Here is a 20879-nt window from a genome sequence, read left to right on the forward strand (position 1 = left end):
TCAGAAATCATGCCTATGGAAGAAATAGCACTGTCTTGGTTTCTTTCTTATTGTTGTGATAAAATACTCTCACAAAAGCAATGTAAGGGGAAAATGGTTTATTTCTGCTCATAAGTCAAGGTTATCATCCATTATTGTGGAGGAAGTCATGGCAGCAGGAGCTTGAAGCAGCTAGTTAGATGATAACCACAGTAGAGTGCAATGGATGAATGCAGGCATGCCAGTGCTCAGCTCGAATTCTCCATCTTCTACAGCCCAGGATCCACTGCTCGGGGAATGGCACTACAGGTAAGATGGGTCTTTTCACACCAGTTAATGTAATCAAGATATTCCTTTACGGGAATGCCCAAAGCCTCATATAACCTAGACAATCCTTCCAAGCGGTGCTCAAAGCTTCCTCTCCCAGGTAATTCTAGAGTCTGTCAGGTTGAAAATTAATACTAGCCATCTCAAGTACCATACACTGGATGGCTATTCAGAGCTTATACAACCTGGAGAACTCTAACTCAGCCCTCCAGACCACTGTCACCCAGTTGGTACTGTAACTATGTCTTTTAAAGGCTAATCCACCATTCTATCAAGTCAGCTGCTTCAGGATTCTGGGGAACTTGGTAAGACCAGCAAATGCATGGGCATGAGCCCACTGCCACACTTCTTCAGCTGTGCAATGAGCTTCTTATTCAAAAGCAATTTTGAAGGCCATCATGGCTGTGGATAAGGCATTCTGGAAGCCCATGGATGATGTTTGGGAAAAAGTGTCACGTTTAGAAAAGGTAAATCCATAACTAGAATAAGCATCTAGCACAGAAGGACAGAGTGATGTTCTTTCCATGATGGAAGTGGTCCAGTCTAGTCAATATGCCCTTGGGTTGTTGGCTGGTCACCCAGAGAATGGTACCTCCCATCGAGAGTGGATTTCCCTCTCCAACCCTGTTTCTCCTCTCTGGAAAAAGATGTGTCTCCTACATGATTCTAGACCTCATCAAGTTGACAGTGAAGATTTAGCATCACAATATCTAAGACATGAAGCATAGCCCTTTTCCTATCTATGGTCTTCATATTTCTCCTGATTTTTGTTCATTCCACTCTTCAAAAATAATCAAATGATCATGTGTTATCAAGGGCCTCACTGTATCTTGGTTAGCACATCAATAAGTTTTAACTCTAGGCATATTTCACAAACCAATAAGCTATTTGTGAGAGTGCAGTAGTGTGGTGGTCTGAATGAAAATGTCCCCCACAGGCTCCAAGTATTTGGACATTTTGTCCCCAGATGATGGTGCTGTTTGGGGAGGTTTTAGAAGGTGTGGCCATGCTGGAGGAAGCACGTCACTGGGGGTGGGCTTAGAGAGTTCATAATACTTGCCAGATCTCCAGTTTCTCTCTTGCTTCCTGTGCCTGTGTGCTGATGTGAGAGCTTAGCTTCTGCTGCTCCTGCTCCAGCCACCTCCAGCGACCATGCCTCCCTACCATGACGGACTGTAATTCCCCTGGAACTGTAAGCTCAAATAAACTCTTCCTTCTCTGAATTGCTTGGGTCAGTGTTTCTACCACAACAACAGAAAAGTGACTAACACAGATAATATATACAAAGCAGAAGAGAAGGAAGCTATTTGTCAGGACAGTAATTAAAATTGATAGAAGGCAGGTCATAGTGTCACCACACTACATTTTCCCTACAACAAAATCTCTTCCTAAGTTTAAGGAGGATTAGATTTAGCTGCCTGTCATGGTCACACAGCAATGACACAGTCCACATTTTACAAGGACAGAAATTCCCATTTTATCCTTTCACCTCTACAGGTTTGTGGTCATTCACCGCAGTTATTCCTTAGGATCCCACACAGAACCTTTTCTCGTCTCAGGACTAAGCAGGTGTCCTTACACAAGTGATTAAAAGGAATCCAAGCTCTTTATTTTTCTGGCTGTCATATTTCTATTGACTTCTTGGTATACCCACAGAAAGACTTTATTTGGAAGTAAGTCTGCAGTTATTTTGAAAATCCATTTTGCTTTCTAAGAAAAAAATATTAAAAGCCAAATAATTTCTTTAAAATTTTTATTTGAGAAATAAAGCTAAATTTTAGCTAATCCAGAGAAGTGATTCTAATTTCTCAATCCCAAAGTTGTTAGGAAGCAATTTATGAAAGAAGTCTCCAGAAGTCACTGTTGGCCTTTGAAGGCATCTATCTTCAAAACTAAGAAATAGAATCGAGTACAAAGGTTTGAAAAAGTGTTTAAATTTTGTGCAATCGTTTATCTGTGGTCTGTAGGTTTTTCTTCATTTTATGAAACATTATTGCCATGTAGTGGTACCCTGAGCACACAGAACTACGGAATAAATACTAATCAAACTGAAGTGAACTAATAAACACATCACTCTGGACAACCAAACCAACTTGTGCTTTTCAGCTTTTTGGTGATAAGATGAGACAGAAGATCGTATTCTACCTGGTTGGGTCCTTGAAAGAAATAGTACTTCCCTAAAAATGAAAACAAATGAAATTGTTTAATTCTTCCCTTGTATTTCTTAAAAGATAGAGCTGTTTTATAGACTATATTACACAAGATGTGATTTGAAATGTAGATATTGGAGAGTCTTGGCTGTGTATCCTGTTCTACCCACAAACCAATCACTCTCTGGGTGGAAGACTCAGGGGAGGATTTAGGGTAGGGCTCACAGGGACCTTGAAGGAAGAAAAGAGACTTGGGGAGGTAAAATTTAAAAAGAATATCTTGGTCCAGTGGATTATTTTGTTTAGGCTGAACTGGAGACGTTCACAATACAAACTCAAGTTTCTTCCATTCCAGTTCTCGTCCCAAAGTATGGGGGCCCAAGAATGTAGGAGGGACTGAAGATAATAAAAATTTAAGTAAATAAAGAATGTGAAACATAAGAAGCTATAAGACTCCAGGCTTCCCTGAGTGCCCGCTGATGAGGTCACAGAAGATTCCAGATGCTCCTACAATGCGTGCCAGACCACCCAACAGTGCACCACTGGCAGTTCCACCCGCTGTTCATTCTTCTGTTGCATCTATTCTGAGCTAAGCACAGTGTTTTCCCTGTGGCCTTATAAGAATTGCAAAGCCCCATGTCTTTCCAACTTGGAGCCACTGTGTGATCTTGGGGGAGGCATTATTATGTTTTAAAATGTGATTTCCAATGTCTTCCCAATCTACTTACTTTTGAAATACAAGACCGCATCAATTTTAGACCAATTCCCAATTCCTGAGAAGTATGTAGAGATCATCTGAGGGTAACTGGGGTCCATGTACTGCCTTCTCACATCAAACCTGTGAAAGGAAATGGACAACAGGAACTCAATAAGAAAGTGGTTTCGTTATATGATAAAAAAAAACAAATGAGATTTAAACAGTTGGCTGATTTACTCTAAGTCTCCATAGGACTCAAAACTTGGGTGTTGGGACTCCAGCTAAGCTTTTTACCATCCCTGACAATGCTTCCCTGATATTCAGACTCCTTTTAAACAGCCTGGCATGGAAGGGGCTTTAAAACACATCCAGTCCACAGTAGCTCAACGACTTACTTGTCTGTCATTATTTTTTTCACATCTTTCTACCAAGACAAAATCCATGTTATCCTCTCATAATATGAAGAAGAGAAGGGTTTAAGAACCATTGAACCAAAGAGTCTTAAACAGAAAGAAATTAAAAGTAAATTGTATCATATCTACTATGTATATAGTCAGGTCCCAATATTTTCCTAAATTCTCTTTACCACCAACTGAAAATACTTGTTTCTCTCTAGACTTCCAAGTGGCAACTGAGTGTACTTGTTATCTTAGTTTTCATTCAATTTAGTTCTCCAAATATTGCTTGCTCAGCGTTATCCAACTGGCCTTGAAAAAGGAAATTCCTGGGTCAGTTGGAAGCATAAAGGTAAAGGGAGACAGTGGTCAGAGTTTAAGATGTTAATAACAGCTGGGTGTGGGGTCACACTCTTAGTCCCAGCACTCAGGAGCAGAGGCAAGCAGCTCTATGTAAGATCGAGGCCAGCCTGGTCTACATAGTAAGTTCCAGGTCAGCTATGTTTACAGGGAGACCATGTCTCAAAAAAACAAAAAACAGTTAATAACTGCAGGTTATGATAAACTACACCTGTTGATGATCTCACCAGAAAGTTTTATTTGGTAAAATCACAAGTCCTATTTCTCAACAAGGCTAACATTGGCAAACTTATGTTACAAACATGTGGTATCCAAGTGAAAATTAGACGTTGAATTTTAAATGTTCAAGATGAAAACAGAAGCTATAATATCTTTATAAATTCTGTTATGCCTCGTGTCAACCATGTAAACAATCTGAGACATGGCTGTTTTCCTTAGAAGAGGACAGAGATGCTCTTCCCTACTTCAAATTAGATGAAGACAAAACCAGACAGCCACTGAGATGAGCTCCTGGCCTTGCCTGGTCCTCAGATTTTCTGTTAGGAAAAAGCCTACAGGATCTCTGTCACTCGCAGGATGTTCCTCATATGCCTTCTGGGTCCAGCGACTACAGAAAGGAGCCTAGGAATCTAGACACCATCCAAAATGCAACCATATCAGAAACCAAAAACCCAGAGAGAAGAACCAGATTAACAATAACTCCCACTGTCCCATGATCTTCAAGTGTGTCCCCAGAAATAGCAGAGAGATTTGAAAGCTTACATAGAAAAGCTACCTTCTGAAAATTCCATTCTATAAAACACCAGCCATTGAATCTCACCTCCAATACTGGTTGCCCACAAAGAAGTAAACCTTCTGGAGAAGTGGGTTGAAGACAGCTGCATCAATTTTCTTCACAGACCTTGGGAAGCCCAGGGTATATATGCTCCTAGGATAGTATGACTGTGGCACCAAATTTCTTATTAACCAGTATTTGTCACCTACGGAAACAAAAACAAGAGGTATGATAAAACTGCATAGAAAGAATAAAAATGTTGACTGGCTGTAAACACCACCATTCTTTCTCAAACATCTAAAATTAATTTTCTTTTGTTTCCTTTATGCTGGGAGTCAAATCCAAGGCTCGATGCATGCTTAGCAAGTGCTCTGTTGCTGAGAACCCCACCCCCACCCCCACATACACCCTGCTTTTGTTCTCAAGGACTGCCTTGCCTCCTTGGGCTCCGTGGTTTGGGGTTATTTTTCATAAGTGCTATTATACACTTTGTATACTCTTCCCAAAAGCTGTACATGTTTCTTGTCTAGTTAGGCTAATTTAACTTACAGTTCAGAGCCACTATTGAAAGTCTAGAGTTGGTTTTCTGTCTATATCTATGAAGAAGTCATAATGTTGCCCTTTCTTGTTCTTTATCCTCAGTGTCACAACCAAGTATTGATGTTACCTTTAAAAAGAAAAAGTTCATTTTTGTGTTCAATTTCATAAGCAGCTTCAATACCCGATGGTATGGTTGGAAATACGGAGGAAATTAGAGTGACGGTGGTTCTGGAACTCTCAAGCGGTTTCAACCAGAGGAACCTGAATATGAAAGGCATTGAATACGTGAAAAAATGTGGAGACTCAGGTCCCTCAAGATGCAAAGGGAAAAATGTGTGAACTGATTAAGCATTTCTCTCCATTATTTTCACACTGCATTCCTTGGATATCTGTGTAGAAGCCTGTGAGAAAGAGCCTTAATCGACCCTGGTAGCAACAATGACTTAAACAGGAACCCTGATGTACAGAATTCCCTGGAGCCTGGAATCCAAGGATCTAAGGTTCTAGCCTGGCCTGGCCTCATAGTTTGTTCACCAGTTTTATAAGTGGAAGGAGATTAGTTCATCTCAGATGTCTGTTTTATAATCTAAAACACGGGAGCATCTGTCCTGGCTACCACATACTAGTCCCACTGCCCTCCCCACCAGCACCAATATCTGACTTGTTTGCGTTCCAAGATAGAAACCAGAGGTCCTCCTGCAATTCTGCCCTATATACTCGAGAAAATCAGCACATAAGTTCTTTCAAAGCCTTAATTCCAGACCTCACTACTGTGTGTGTGTGTGTGTGTGTGTTTGTATATGTGTTTGTGTATGTGTGTGTATGTATATATGCTCATATGATGGGGGTTGCTGATGCCAGGTGTCTTCCTCAATTACTCTCCACTTTATATCTTGAGACTTAGTCTCTCACAGAACCTGGAGCTTTCTGACTCAGCCTGGTAGGGCAACAGGCCCCAGGAATCCTCCTGTCTAAACATTCCCTACATCAGGATTAACGGCACATGCAGCCATTCCTGGCTTTTTTATGGTGCTGGGGATTAAACTCAGGTCCTCAGGCTTGAACAGCAAGCACTTTATAAATGGAACCATCTCCTCAGCCCCAGAGACACTGGCATTCCAACCTATGAGTAGATAGTTGGGCCTCTCTGCTTTCTGTCCTCTAATTCTTCAATCGAGAGTTCTGCTGCGAATTGATTATCCACACACCGGCTTTCTAGCCAGTCAAACAGAATCACACTGAGTTCATGCTTCAGAAATCTTCAGGCTCTCCTATTGCTTGTGAATCAAGTCTAAGTCCCTGCCCTCTAAGTCTGATCTACTTAATTTCAAATATATTCTGACAAAAAAAATTAAAAACAATCTAAGGACACAGTCTGTAACATTAGTTAGATATGAAAATAATCTTACTGGTCTTTAAAGAAAAAGATTTTGTTTCCCACTGTTGTGACGGCATCGAAACTCAAGTCGGGGTCACATACAGCTGGTGATGGACCATCAGGTTTTGGCACAGGTCTGTTTGTCTCTGGGACTCCTGAAAATACATTTTGAGAAACATTTAGGGAAACTTTGCATTTTAGTTCATAAAAGTAAGAGCTATTCTTTTTAAAAATATTCTGTTTCATAAGGGAAAACAAAAGACTAGCGAGATGTGGGCTATAAGGTTTTTTGCCCATACAGTTGCGGTACCATGGAGGAAAGTGAATAACAGCTAACTTTCCCTTCTCTGGGTGTTTGCATCTGTAACACAGTGATAGAAAGCACTCCAGGCTTGAGGCGAAGCAAAGACAGAGTCTGTGCAGCCTACCTCACAGGGTACTTAGAAGGTGCAAAATAAAATAATAAAGTGTTTTTCCCCAACTACAAATATTATTTAATTATTCACAAGAAGGTGTGATTTATTTGGAAAATGATAAAGTTTGACTTACCATAGAGGGACTGAATGTTACGTATGTCATCAGCAGAGAGACGAAATGTGTTGGGGTTCAGATAACCATACTTGGGGTACATTATGGCTCTTCGGTCATTAGAATGCTCCAGTCCCAAGGAATGGCCAAGCTCATGAACAGCAACAAGAAACAGGTTTGTGTCTAAAAGACAAGCAAGTGAAAGAGTAAAGCTGTGAAATACGTTGACATGTTTCTACTTAAGTTTACACATGAGATTGTGCCAGTTACTGGTACTATGTGATGTCTTCATGCCTGTATGCATTGTTCAATGCTCAAATCAGGGTAATTATATCTATCTATTCAAATAGTAATCATTTCTTCATGGTGAAAATGCTCAAAGTCTTTCTTCCAGCCTCTTGAAGTAAATAGTATGCTGTTGTTGTCTATGGTCACACTTTTGTGATATAAAACAAATCACAGAACTTCCTGGCCCCAACAGTATCTTAGTGCAAACTGACCACCCGTTCCCCAACCTCTGCCTCCCTCTGCTCCTTCAGCCACTGCTAACTACCATTCTGCTCTTGACATTAATGAGATTAACTTTTTCAGATTTGAAATCTGAGTGAGCTCATGAGGTGCTTGTCTTTCTACACTTAAGCTTTCTTCACTTTGCATAACCCAGTTCCATCCATGCGACAGGATTTCTTCCTTTTCGTGGCTGCGCATGTGCATGTGATGTTTAACATGCTTTAATCCACTCATTAGTTGGTGGATATTTGAGTTTCCATTTCTTACCTTGTCATTTTGAAGTTAGTAATACAATTCTAACACAGTGAAAGGGGAGCATTTATGAATCCTTTGCTTACTTTCCCACTCTTTGAAATAGCATGTCTCAGGGCTGGAGAGATGGCTCAGTGGTAAAGAGCACTAGTTGTTCTTGCAGAGGACCTGAGCTTGATTCCCAGCACCCACATGGCAACTAACAACTGTCTGTAACTCCAGTTCCAGGGGATCTGATGCCCTCTTCTGGCCTCTGCAGGTATTGTGCAACATGGGTGCATTTACACACATGCAGGCAAAACACTCAAACACATAAAATAAAAAAATAAATTCAAATAGCATGTCTCAGCCTCGATATTGTTGATGATATAGGCTAGATAAGTATCGTCAGAGCAATCCTGTCTATTATAGCTATTTAGAAATCTATGATTGTGCTACTGCATGCAGATAGCAATCTCCACTCCAATTCTGGCAGCTAAAGCATATCTCTAGACATTGTAAAAATGTCCCCTTGGAGCCAAACTTGTCTACAGTTAAGGACCACTGCCCTGACAGACAAATAGAATATATTCTGATTTGAAAATTCCTAGCATAAGTCATAGGTGTTTTTGATGGCTCTCACTGCTTCAAAATCATCCCCAAAGCTGGGGATACTGGCTTGTGCCTATTGTTCTAACACTTGAAAGTCAGAGGGGGATTGCTCAAGCCCAGAAGTTCAACATCACCCTGGGTTGGGTAACATAGTTAGACTCCATCTAAAAAAAAAATAAATAAATAGAGCGGAGGGATGTAGCTCAGCGACAGAGTACAGCTTGGTTAGTGTGAGCAAGGGAAGGCCCTGGGTTCAGTTGCCAATACCATAGGATGAATTAATAAACAACATCATTTCCAAGTCCTGGGACTCTGTTCTAATTTTACTCCTCATCAGGCTTCAAGAGACTTGAGAAGGTTTTAGGAAGCATCTTTTACCAAATCCAGATACAAGGTTATTCTTAGGTGCCACACATCGCAAATCACTGGGTGATGGAACCAGCTATGTATGCTTCTTATACAGCTGTGCGGAAATGACGGCTCTTCTCTCACAAATGAGGAAACAGGATCACCAAGATTACTCGACCAAATTTAGTGCTTGAGCCAATCAATATTCAAATCTAAATTGCTTGGCTCTAGGAAGTTGTGTTTTGCACTATACAGATTTAGAATTAAAGTGGTATCTTTAATTTTATTTAGAACCATGTGTAGTATGATTTACACTAATAAGCTGAAGTTATGCTTGTCTGGAAATGAAACCTCTGTGAGTTAAAGAGGGGAAGGAGATGTACTTCTCTCAAATTTCTCAGTTCTCAGAAGACTGACTAATTCCTGGCAGTTTGTGTTTCAGTTCAATGTATTTGTTTCTGTATTTTTCCTCCTGTAGTGCTGGAGAAATGAATTGTATGGCTCTTACAGCCTAGCTGCAGAATTTTGTCCTGAAATGCTCTCCAGTAACCCAGTGTGAACAGTCTATACCTCTGTCTTGGTAATGTCTAGGTGTACAGACTTTCTAAGCAATCTCTTAACTAGTGGGTCCAGCAACTAACTCAGACCTGCTTCTATTCTCTCTCAGATAGAAAAAAAGGAAGCAAGGCTTGGTTATCATACAAGCCTAGAAAGAAGAGATTAAGATTTTATAATTTGTCCTAAACCTGAATTTATTTTACTTTCAATTGTTGTAACACTTTGTACAAATAACTACCATTACCCCTCATCTTCAAACAGCAGGCTTCTGTTTGTCCACTGGTGCCCACTAGACTATATGTTCAAGGGTGGGGGTGTGTCCTTTTCATCTCTGACCAAAAGCACCACTTAATACCATAGTAGAAACCCAGTGAGCATTGAACTAACTTTTCATTTAGTTTACTGACTAATGCTGGACGTGGCTATACACACCTGTAATCTCAGCACTCAGGATGATAAGGCAGGAAGATGATGAATTCAAGACCAGTCTGGGTAGCATAATGAGACCCTGCCTCAAGTAATGATAAAAAGAAGCCAGATACTCTATTACATGCCTTTTATACCAATACTTGGGAGGCAGAGGCAGGTGGATCTCTGTGAGTTTGAGCCCAGCCTGTCTACATAGCAACACAGTGAGACTCTATCTCAAAGAGAGAGAGAGAGAGAGAGAGGAGGAGGAGGAGGAAGAGGAGGAGGGGGAGGAGGAAGAGGAGGAAGAGTTAGGCTTCAAATGAATATTTTAAGCTAGTTTTCAAAGTTAACTTTAGAAAGGATAACTTTTGAGAGGATAGAGTCAAATAAACTAAAAAATTAAGGATCAGAACTTTTAAAAAAAAAGCTAAGAATGCATGTTCCAGCCCTAGCTTTTGCACAAACTAGACACTAACCTCTTGGTCTGTCTCTGGAGAGAGCAACTATATTGAATTATTCTTCTGAGGTTCATTATAATTCCAAAACCTATGAGGCTAACCAGCACAAGTCTTCCATTTCAAATGAAGAGCTTACAACCCCCCAAATAACCTTGGAGAAAATCTTAGACAGACATAATATGTGTGGCTGAGGATTTTTAGTTCAGTAAGTACTAAATTATACATAATTTACCTTGACAATCTTTGAATTTTTCACATCAAAAATTTGTGATATATCAGATTAAAATTGCCTTTCTGGTAGACATAGTGTCTACAAGAATACTGCCATTCAACACATGCAAGGTCATCCAGAGAAGGGGAATCCTGGGCAGACCACATTCTCGACCTCCTCCCTGTGTGTTTTCTCCCTATGAATCATATATTTGAGAATTTCCGAGACAGATTAGGAAGGCTTCTGAGACAATGATTTGAACTCTCTGATGCTAGGGATTGCCTCAAATTATTGTGTTTAGCTAACCCGATTCCCCACTCTCTGAGCAGGTTGGTGAGTTAGTGTCTCAACTGACTGATTAAACATTCTGCAAATTGTATCCCAAGATATAATACCACGTGACCACATATGATCATGCACTTCTCCATAGGGATCCATTAATTTTCTATAACTTTATTTTTCTAGGTTACTATGGAGCTAAGAAATTGCCAACATATAACGAATCATACAAGTGACCACATTACTGTACATGTTTGCACAGAGAATTAGTGTTGGTTTTTGCTTTTGAGTTTGTGGATTTAAACCTAATTAGCAGCTTTTACCTTTCCATGAATTTATACTAAAGAACTTGCTCAAAGGCTCACACGGACTCTTATCTTTAGCATAATGCAATTCAATACTCTTGATTCGTAGTAGGTAATGTTAAGACTCAGTGTATAAAATCTTAAGTTTGATTTAGAGGCAAACATAATCAGAACTTGTTCTTAGGGCTATAATTTTTGTCAGAATATAATCTTTCAAGTCCAGGATTTACTTTAACTTGTCAGGTTGTTTTCATTTGTTGTTGGTTTTTTTCTCTCTTACCTTGAGTACTTTTACTCCAAGTTTCAGCCTCATCAAAATGTGCATCTCCTTGAATACCAGGTCCAGGGAAAAATGCATGGGCTATGGTTCCACCTTTGCCGTCAAAAGGATAAAAGTCTCCATGATCTTCATAAAAAGAAAGAAAATCATTAGTCCTTATGTATAAGTTCTAGGAAATGAAAAACCACACGGACGGAGTTCTGTACCTGCATAGGCAAAACCTATCATAATGTCAGCCTCGCCTTCATAAATCCTTCTGAATTTCAGAGGAGTAACATCACTCCATACTTGGAAAGCTTTCTGAAATGCATAGTCAACATCTGCATGCTTCATGTCAGGAGTGTAATTATAGATTCTGTGTTAGAAAAGGAGAAAGGGAAACATGGGCAACTGTTTATTTTGTCGTGTCACAATCCTTTGTTTACAGCTACCACTGGAGGATGAACTACTTTATAAATTGAGAGTTCAAGTAAGAAAATTTTGGTTAACTTCAAAACCATTTTTCCTTGGAAAACTTTCCATTTAATTTAAATGTAATTAATTTCTCTTAATTTATGACTTCCAGGTCATCATTGGGAAGGATTTGTTTTCATAGAAGCGATCATCTGTTGCTCCCACGTACCATATTTATCTAACTTTAATACTTTGAAGGCTTGACAGGTGTGGTGGTGCATGCTTTTGATCCAAGCACTTGGGAGGCAGGAGCAGGTGGGTCTCTGTGAGATTGAGACCAGCCTGGACTACACAGTGGCAGCCACCATGCCTGTCTGGCTTTTACTTGGGTTCTGGGGATCTGAATTCTGATCCTTGTGCTTACATGACAAGTACTTTATCCACTGAGTCCCAGCCCCAGCCCTGAGACAATACATTTTAACACAGAGTTAGTGTCAACAGTTCAAAGAGGCTGCTTTCAGATTTAGGGCCGTGTTATAGCTAAGTGGTTCAGGTTTCTAAAAGGGAAAGTAGGAGGGTTCGTATACTGACACTACCTGTAGGTGAGGTAGTGTTTCGTCCATTTCAACCTCTGTGATGAGATTTTCCAATGCTGAACATCGGGCACTCCACATCGAGGTGCATGCATCATCTTCAGAGTAGGGGTGTCCAGTAGCCCAGTCACCTCTAGCCCAAAGAACTGCTGCATTTCCTGGATTTTTTCTGTTAGGTGATTTATGTTGGTTTTTATTTTTGTCTTTGGCATTCTATCATTCTCAAGGCCATAAAATTTTTCCAAGTACACCTGGAGAAAATATAAGCAGTTATCCACAGCCACGTGCAGAAAAATTTCTCTTGGGGGCTCTGAAAAGATTAATCAACAGCATACTGATGCTTTTGAACAGGTATTTAACAATAGGTTCTATTGTTATTATTTAGACAAGACATAACAATGAGAAAAATAATCTTGACTTTCCATACTACCAAGAACATGTCATAATCTATTAGCCAGAGGTACTCCAGAAAGTCCAGTGGAAAATCTTTGTGGTTCTACTTCCTCGGACAGGTTTCTAGTTTTAGAAGCTATTTTAGCATCTAGTGGTACTAGGGAAGTAGCGAAAATCCTTATTGTTAGGGTGCTTAAACATTTAGATTCACATAAAACCCTTGCTTAGTTGGGGGTGCAGTTCAGTGGCATGTTAGTAGGTCTGAGTTTGATCCCCATCACTGGGGGTGGAGCATAAAATTTGATATGATGAGGAACTTCAGTGAATTGAAAGACAAAATGATGCTAGAAAATAGAACCAGGTCTGTACTGAAGAAACGGGTACATAGAGATCACTAGATCCCATAAGTTCAAGGCTAACCCAACCAGCATACCACCTCTGCCTCAAAATGAAAGTGAAAAAACTTTATATAACGTTAGAAAATGGGAGCTAATCTCTTCCCATTGAAGGAAAATAAGAGTTTTTAAATCTTATTTAAAAATACTTATGAGGAAATATCTGGGATAAATGGGCCTAGAGGGAGCATGTTACAGTTGCCATATCAACCTGAAGGTGCTTAAATTGGTTAAACCATTGTCCAAGTCTCAGATTACTAACTGACTTTAAATGACTGTCATAAGCCAAATGTGCTGACGCACATCTGTACTCCTAGCCACTGGGAGGTAGGGGCCGGAGAATCAGGAGTTCAAGGTCATCTTTGACTACATAGAGGCCAGCTTGGGCTACATGAGGCACTATCTCAAAACAACAACAACAACAAAAGACAAAATGGGGGGTGAGGACCACCATATAACACTGCTTCAGAAATGTAATCCAGTCATATTGAGTTAAAATCTATTAGCCTTTTTTTTTTTGTAGCTGGCACAAATATTCACCAGTTTCATAACATTTCTTTAAGATCAACACTTCATTTTTATATTCCTGTATGTCAAACAAAGACTTACTGCTGAAAACAGCTACCTAACCAATTGTACTTTTCAAATTAAAACTCAGACATGCAACAAATATCAAAGACAGCAGTCAGGCTAGACCAGTGCAATTGTGTCAACACTTACTTCAGCAAATTGTGTTTCATTGCGCTGGGTGTCTCTGTAATTGTTTCTGGGAGCAGCTCCAGATGCAGATGCCTGCAGGACCACAATTAGCAGAAGAAACTTCATTGTGAACGTCCCCCTGCAGAGGAGCTCAGCTCACTCACTCTGTTCCCTCTCAGTACAAGTTCCCTTAAAGTTCTTCTTTATATAAGTCTTGAGCCAGGATCTGTGAAAAATCCTTTTGAAATCCTTTGAGTGACTCACAGTTGATATCATCTTTTGCTTTACTTTGTGAAACTATGTAAACTAAGAACAGGTCAACTATCATCTAACCCGTCACTCACGTAGGCTTTTTAAGTGCATTTCTTCAAAACTGCAATGTCTAGTTCCACATACTTTATAACATAAGCCCTGGTAAGACAAAGACAAAAATGATCCCATATACCTAATATATAAAGATAAATAGTTTTAGAAAGCTTAGAATTATCCATTTTATTATAACACTTTCTTTATATCCATTATAGATTAGCTATTTTAAGTAAATTTTTAAAAATATTTCATGAATAAAAAGTATTTTGCTAAAGTAGATGAATACTTTCCATGCTGAATCTAGCTCTAAGCACTGTGAAGTGGAGATTTCATATTTAACAAGGGAACGTTCATGACATTAGCATGCTTTGCCATGTGGAGCCTTAGATTCCTAGCTTGAGCTCTTCAGCCATTGTGCTGAAACCATCACAGTAGGACATTTGGAAAGATTCCAGGGGAAACTTTTCCTGTCTCCCAGATTGTCTAGAGTTGGCAGTATGAGGTTAGCCCTTTTCAACTGTGGATGGTAGGAAGACTTTGTCTCTGCAGTTTCTCTGCCTTGCTAACAACTCAGCTTTCTTCATCTTTGACCCAACTGTCCCTCTCCACATTTCTACTTCTCAAGCAACAGACTATATGAAGATTGAAAACATTTACAGGTCCAGGAATAAAACTCCCAAAGTAGAATTTCGGAATAGGGCTGCTGTGCAGGGAGAGGCTCTATAATACCCCTTCAAATCCCATAAGTAAGCTGCCTCCAATTCTCCATCAACAGTCTAGTGCACGGAGTGGAAGACACATAAGAATGTATTATAATCAAACATCCTTCTGCCCCACTTCCTGGCCTAGGACATGCTAGATACTTCCTAGCATTTTTAATTAAATTTTTAATTTTAAGGGCTAGCAAGATGACTTGACAGGTAAAGCCACTTACTGCCAAATCTGATGACCCGAATTTAATACACAGGCCCCAGATGATGAAAAAAAACTTACAGAAGTTGTCCTCTGACTTCCATACATGCACTGTGGCTTGTAAATACAACACACCCACACCCACCCACACCCATACATCCCAAATAAATAAGTAAATATTTTACAAATTAGCATACAGAACAATTAATCCCACCATGGCATCCTCATCGACAAGTGTTTTATGCCTCATTCTTGTTTGCGCCCTTTCCTAGTGTCTTCTGAGGCTGGAGCTCTCTTCTCGGATAGGTAGAAAAGAAGATCCCTCTGCACCATCCCTGGATCCTCTTCCTTTTTCAAGTTCTGCAGCTTGACCTCTAGGTGTTCCATTTGAAAAGAGGATTCTCTTCACCTCCTTATGCTGCGGTGATTCAATGAGACAATTATTCTACATGCTAGCTCCCAGGACAGCTGCTCCTGGATATCCACTCCTTTCCCTTTGACCTTAACGGAGGAATTGAATTGAATCAAACTGAATCAACTTGAATTGAATTTGAATTTGAATTGAATTGAATTGAACTGCATTGAATTTTCAAGCAGGTAAGACTCTAGGATTCATGAAGAGGAAGATCACATGGAAAAAATTGTAAGATAATCCTTTCAAAGATTGAATTTAGCTCAAGAATCATAAGGTCACAACCGAGTTGGGCTACAAAACAGAAAAAAATGGATTTGTTTAGAAGCATGAGAGGGGCTGGCTCTAGTCACTCTATCCTAGAGCTGAAAACTACCTAGAGGATAGTAAATGCTCAATAAACACATGACTGAATCTAGCTGAAGAGTATTAAGGACATAAGAAATAAACTTTCCTGGTGGGGCCATCAGAGCATGGAGGGTGTGTTCCTGATTCACTGAAAGCAAGACCTGTCTCATATGTATTAAGATGGAATTTGGTTCTTGGAAGATTTACAGGAAATGTCTTGTGTGTAGGATGTAAGATGGACCGAAATAACAAAGATACAAAGATGTGAAAAACTTCCTCACTAGAAGTAAAAATAGACTACACCACCCACACTTTGCTTCTCTCTGTGTCTCGACTCACCAAGTGTTCCAAATGGATCAAGGGTTAGGAGATAAAGTCATGTGGCAGCCACGGGACACTGCAGTGGTTGTAAGCCTAAGTCCTAGAATCAAATTGATCTGCTTTAGAGTCTTAATCTATCATTTTATGACCTTGAACTACCACTTTAATCTCTTTATGACTTAAGGTTTTCGTTTTTAAAGTTGGAATCATAATTGTTTCTACATCAAGAGTTGCTATAAACAGTGCAGGAAATAATAAGCAAAAGTACTCAGCCGGCTTCCTGACATAAGCTAAAGATTCAATAACTGCAGTCATCCTTTGAACTTTCTCACTGCACTCTTATGTAAGATGTTTCAAAGAAGCTGGTAATGAGGACAGAGGGAGATCGACCACCACCCAAATCTCTTTCCAGAAGGAGCTACTAGATTCTGACCCAGGTCCAGATTGGAAGTTGAGGAGACACTAAGAGAAGCGAGACTCAAGAGGTCATTGATAATCCTCAACATAAGAAGAACACATTTATGAAAACGCAGAAGAGAATCGAGCAAGCTCTTACGCAAGGAGCACGTGGTGCTGATCACGGTTTCTTAACCAGAAGGCATATTTTCCTTCACAAAGCTGAAAGCATCGGAGGCTCTGAGACATTGTTTCCATCCTTACAGACGCAAGGATGCTCCAGGGTGTATCAGTGACAACTGTAGTCATATGAGTGTCATTGCGCAGGAATCCGGAGAAGCATTTAAGTGTGATTACTAGCAAGGTTCAGGAACGAGTTATGTTCCCAAAACACAGGAAGAAATCTCTTAGCTGTCCCTTCATGTGCTAATAGATTGTTCACACAGGAGGAAAATTTGAGCACTTAACCTTCCCGCTTTATGACTGAAGAAATGGAAGTCTGGAAAGAGGAAGTGAATTGCTCCAGGAAGCATCCTGGAATCTGTTGACCTCTCCCGACTATTGCTACACCACACTTCTTTCTGTTTTAAAAAGACAGGGTCTTCCAGTAGCTCTGACTGGTCTGGAACTCGCTATGTAGACCAGGCTGACCTTGATCTCACAAAGGTCCCTCCTGCCTCTGCCTCCTGGGTGCTGGTCTTAAAGGTATGTGCTACCACACCTGGCCACACTTCTTTTACCATTTTGATTTTCCTTCATATTTCTGTCTCCTAGTGAGTTCTTACTTCCAAACACTACAAAAATGATGTCATGATACCTTCAAACTGTTCTATTAGATCTGTGTTGTGTTGGGAGTAACCAGTTAGTCCTGAGAATGTTGTAGGTATACCTGAGATCCCCATGGAGATAGCAGCACTGTGCTCTCTTACGTCCTGTGCCCGTCTGTGTACCTTGTGTCTTCTGTGTTGGCCACAGTGGTGCCCTGTGGCAAAGGTCACGTCTGCTGCTGGGGCTCACCAGGATGAGGGTTGGAGCACCTCCAAGAAGAAGCATAGTGTCTATAGGCACTCGGATCCGTTGTGGGAACTTAGACAACTCAGTTTTCAATTTCTTCCTTTCTTCATATGTTAAAAGCAGAGGGAATTAAGATTTTTGTAAAGGAGAAATTTCAATTACTCAGTTAAATTCAAATCAATCAAAAGCACCTAGCTCTGTGCCTATAGGTGATAGGGCCTCAATAAGTGTTCATTTTTTGCCTTCTCCATTACCTCCCTGTCCATTTATGTTGGTCATATGATTTGGGGATAGAACAGCTAATGTTTTCTGCAATGGACAAAAGTTCCTCAAAATAACAAGTTAAATATAATTGTTTAAAACCTTCATTAATAGAAGGCAGATTTTGAGAATGTGTATAAAAATAAGACGTTTGCCTAGTTCCTCCACACTTTTCTGTTTCAACCACAAGTACATCTACACACAACAAGGAAACCCCAACCTATGGGAAACAGCAGGTATTGATGGTAGAGATGGCTCTAGAGCCCTCCTGAGGGAATGAACTAGAACATGACCTTATGCGGAAAGGCTATCAGACTTCCCTTTGTAAGACAAAGAATGTCAGAGTAACTGGCATTTTGAAGGCACACTTTACTGCCTGCTCATCTCAAAGTTGTATCTGAATGTTCTCTAAATTGAAGACCATCTTCCCAAGTAGGAAGTTTCAGGGTGTTGGCAAAAAATCTGGAATGTGTGGAGTCTGGGAATGAGAATATCATGCTGATTATAGCCCAGAAAAGGAAAAAGGAGGGAAGAAAGAGGAAGACTTAGAGAGTAGGGTTCCTTCCTCTCCCCTAACAAATAGGTATTTTATGAACAAATATAAACGAAGATTAAAAAATATAGCAGGAAGCAGCGAGGTCCTACGTGTACATCCTAAGGTAGATGACGTGATTACACATATGTATGTGTTGTTGGAGAGAGATGTTTTGCTCCCCATTCTGAACAGAGGATGTAACTCAGTAGGAGAGTGTGCATCTTGCATGCACACAACCTTGCATTCCCCTCATACCATAAAGAAAGAGAACCAATACATCTTTCCTTGGTTTTGTTCCCCAATACCAAGTTAAATACCTGAGAGTAGTGGTCATGACTCAAATGAGTGATTTGATGTTGACTTTGAAGTCAGGTTTAATGGAAAGAGCAAGGCTTTGAAAACAGACTTGGCCATAAGCCTCAGCTGTTACCTGCAAGGTGTGTGGTTTCTCTTGAGTTATTTAAGGCCCATTTCCTTGTCCATGAATGACTGTTGTAAGGATTAAATGAGAGACTAAGAGAAACTGCCCAGTGTTGTGTCTGACCCATTTCTAGCCTTCCTGTAAAGTGTTCGCCTTCCTCTCGTTACACCTAGAGCAATGCTTCTTGACATTTTTTTCATGACCACTTCTCATAAATGGGCATTTTAGATATGATAAGTATTCTTACCATATCATTTAATCCCAGAGAAATGCATGCATCTGTTTATGCATTGCATGTCTAGCTTCCTTTATTCATAAAGAAATAATAGTTTTGCCTCTGATGACCAATTTTCACCCATGTGGAGATGACGTGCCCCTTCCACATGTTGAAATGATGCCCGTACTCCACACTACTGGGTAGATAAATGACTCATGACACCAGTTCCGTCTAGTTTTACATGGCATCTCTTCAGAGGATAGACAAGTTTTGAGAAGACATCCATAATGCTAGGAGATCTGGGGTTATGCCATTAAAAATAGCATCCTGACTGGCGTGGTGGTACATGCCTGTAGTCCTAGCACTTGGGGGGCAGAGGCAGGCAGATCTCTGTGAGTTCAAGGCCAGCCTGGTCTACATAGTGAGTTCCAGGGCAGCTGGGGCTACAGGGAGACCCTGCTTCAAAGAGACCAAAAAAAAAAAGAAAGAAAGAAAAAGAAAAAGAAACAGTATTATCTGTAGTTAACATATGCTGATCTAAAGATATTTAAAAGGGTCTTCGTGGCTCGGTGGGTGGGGGAGGGGGAAGGCAGAGCTGTGGTAGTTCAAGGCCCGCCTGGTCTAAATAGTGAGTTCCAGGGCAGCGGGGGCTACAGGGAGACCCTGCTTCAAAGAGACCAAAAAAAAAAAAAGAAAGAAAGAAAGAAAGAAAATAGCATCCTTCTCCTGAAGGACTGACCACCTCTAATTGTTGGTTCCATACACTCAGAAAAAAGCCCATGGCTATAGAGAAGAAAATAGGTCAGAAAGAATTTGCACAATTCTCCATAAGAGGGAAGCAAGACAATTTAAAATCCTGAGGTATTTTCCACATTTCTCTCCCAAGCCCCACTCAACTAGCTAGCAAGCTCCTTATGTCTTACTTTAGCACTGGTGATCATGCGCACACTAGTCACATTCTGACTTCTTTCCATGAGCGTAAACCTGTGATGCTCAATCCACATTCTAAGAAAAAAGTGATTTCTAGGGGCTGGGGGAATAACTCAGACGTGGCTTGTTTGCCTAGCATGTATGAGGCTCTGCATTCAGTTGCAAGTGTGGTTAAAAAAAAAAAAAGAGGAAAAATGGAAGAAGGAGGAAAGAAAGAAGGAAGAAGGGAGGGAAAGGGAAGGGTTCCTCTACTCAGCCAGTCCTGACTGTGGGAGGGTTCCGGATACCGCCAAGAACTGAGGGTGCCCCTTTCCACAACACTATGAGGACCTGAAAGACCACAGATGAACGAGCACAGGAAGCAGCAAGGAAGTGACGTTTGGGGTTCCAGTGAAGCTAATGGTGGTGGGGCAAAGCATACCCAGGAAGCAGCAGTCAGGGGAACTGGAAAGCCACGCAAGCTGGAGGAGCAGTAGGAGGAGACACAACTTCACAATGACTGAACTCCAACTTCCTACCAGCCCAATGGGATGGGGCCTTTGAACTGAAGTTAATTTTTAATGTAAAAATGAAATATACCTGCCACATTTGGACTGTGATACATACAAGCTACATGTCCAGGAGAGATGCTTAACCTGGTGCTTTCTTCTTGGTGGGTGTACTGTCCCATCATCACCTTTTTTATCAATACATATACTTATCAATAGATTTCAAGAATACTTTTCTAGCCGGACATGGTGGTGGACACCTTTAATCCCAGCACTCAAGAGGCAGAGGCAGGTGGATCTCTGTGGGTTCAAGGCCAGCCTGGTCTACACAGTGAGTTCCAGGACAGCTGGGGCTACAGGGAGACCCTGTCTCAAAAAAGACCAAACAAACAAAAAAGAATACTTTTCTAAACGTTTTATCTTATTTTTCAAAAAAGCATACATTTTCTGAATTTGTGTGATTGTGAATCATTTTTATGATTGTGGGTCCTTTTGTAGCCTGCAAAGACA

At 40.5% G+C, this 20879-nt stretch overlaps 1 protein-coding gene across 1 annotated transcript; it reads right to left on the reverse strand.

Moving 5' to 3' along the window:
• Window positions 1–2105: 2105 nt before the first annotated feature.
• Mmp12 (matrix metallopeptidase 12) lies at window positions 2106–13959 on the reverse strand. Its single transcript, XM_008830095.3, has 10 exons — window positions 13827–13959; window positions 12322–12569; window positions 11539–11687; window positions 11333–11458; window positions 7151–7312; window positions 6633–6756; window positions 5351–5484; window positions 4729–4888; window positions 3185–3294; window positions 2106–2483 (listed from the first exon to the last, which is right to left on the reverse strand). Exons 1-10 carry the CDS (start codon window positions 13929–13931, stop codon window positions 2377–2379), a joined length of 1425 nt encoding a protein of 474 aa, XP_008828317.3. The 5' UTR covers window positions 13932–13959; the 3' UTR covers window positions 2106–2376.
• Between the last annotated feature and the right edge of the window lie 6920 nt (window positions 13960–20879).

The sequence above is a fragment of the Nannospalax galili genome, unplaced genomic scaffold (assembly GCF_000622305.1).
Source record: "Nannospalax galili isolate Female #2095 unplaced genomic scaffold, S.galili_v1.0 scaffold1750, whole genome shotgun sequence".
Lineage (NCBI taxonomy): Eukaryota > Metazoa > Chordata > Mammalia > Rodentia > Spalacidae > Nannospalax > Nannospalax galili.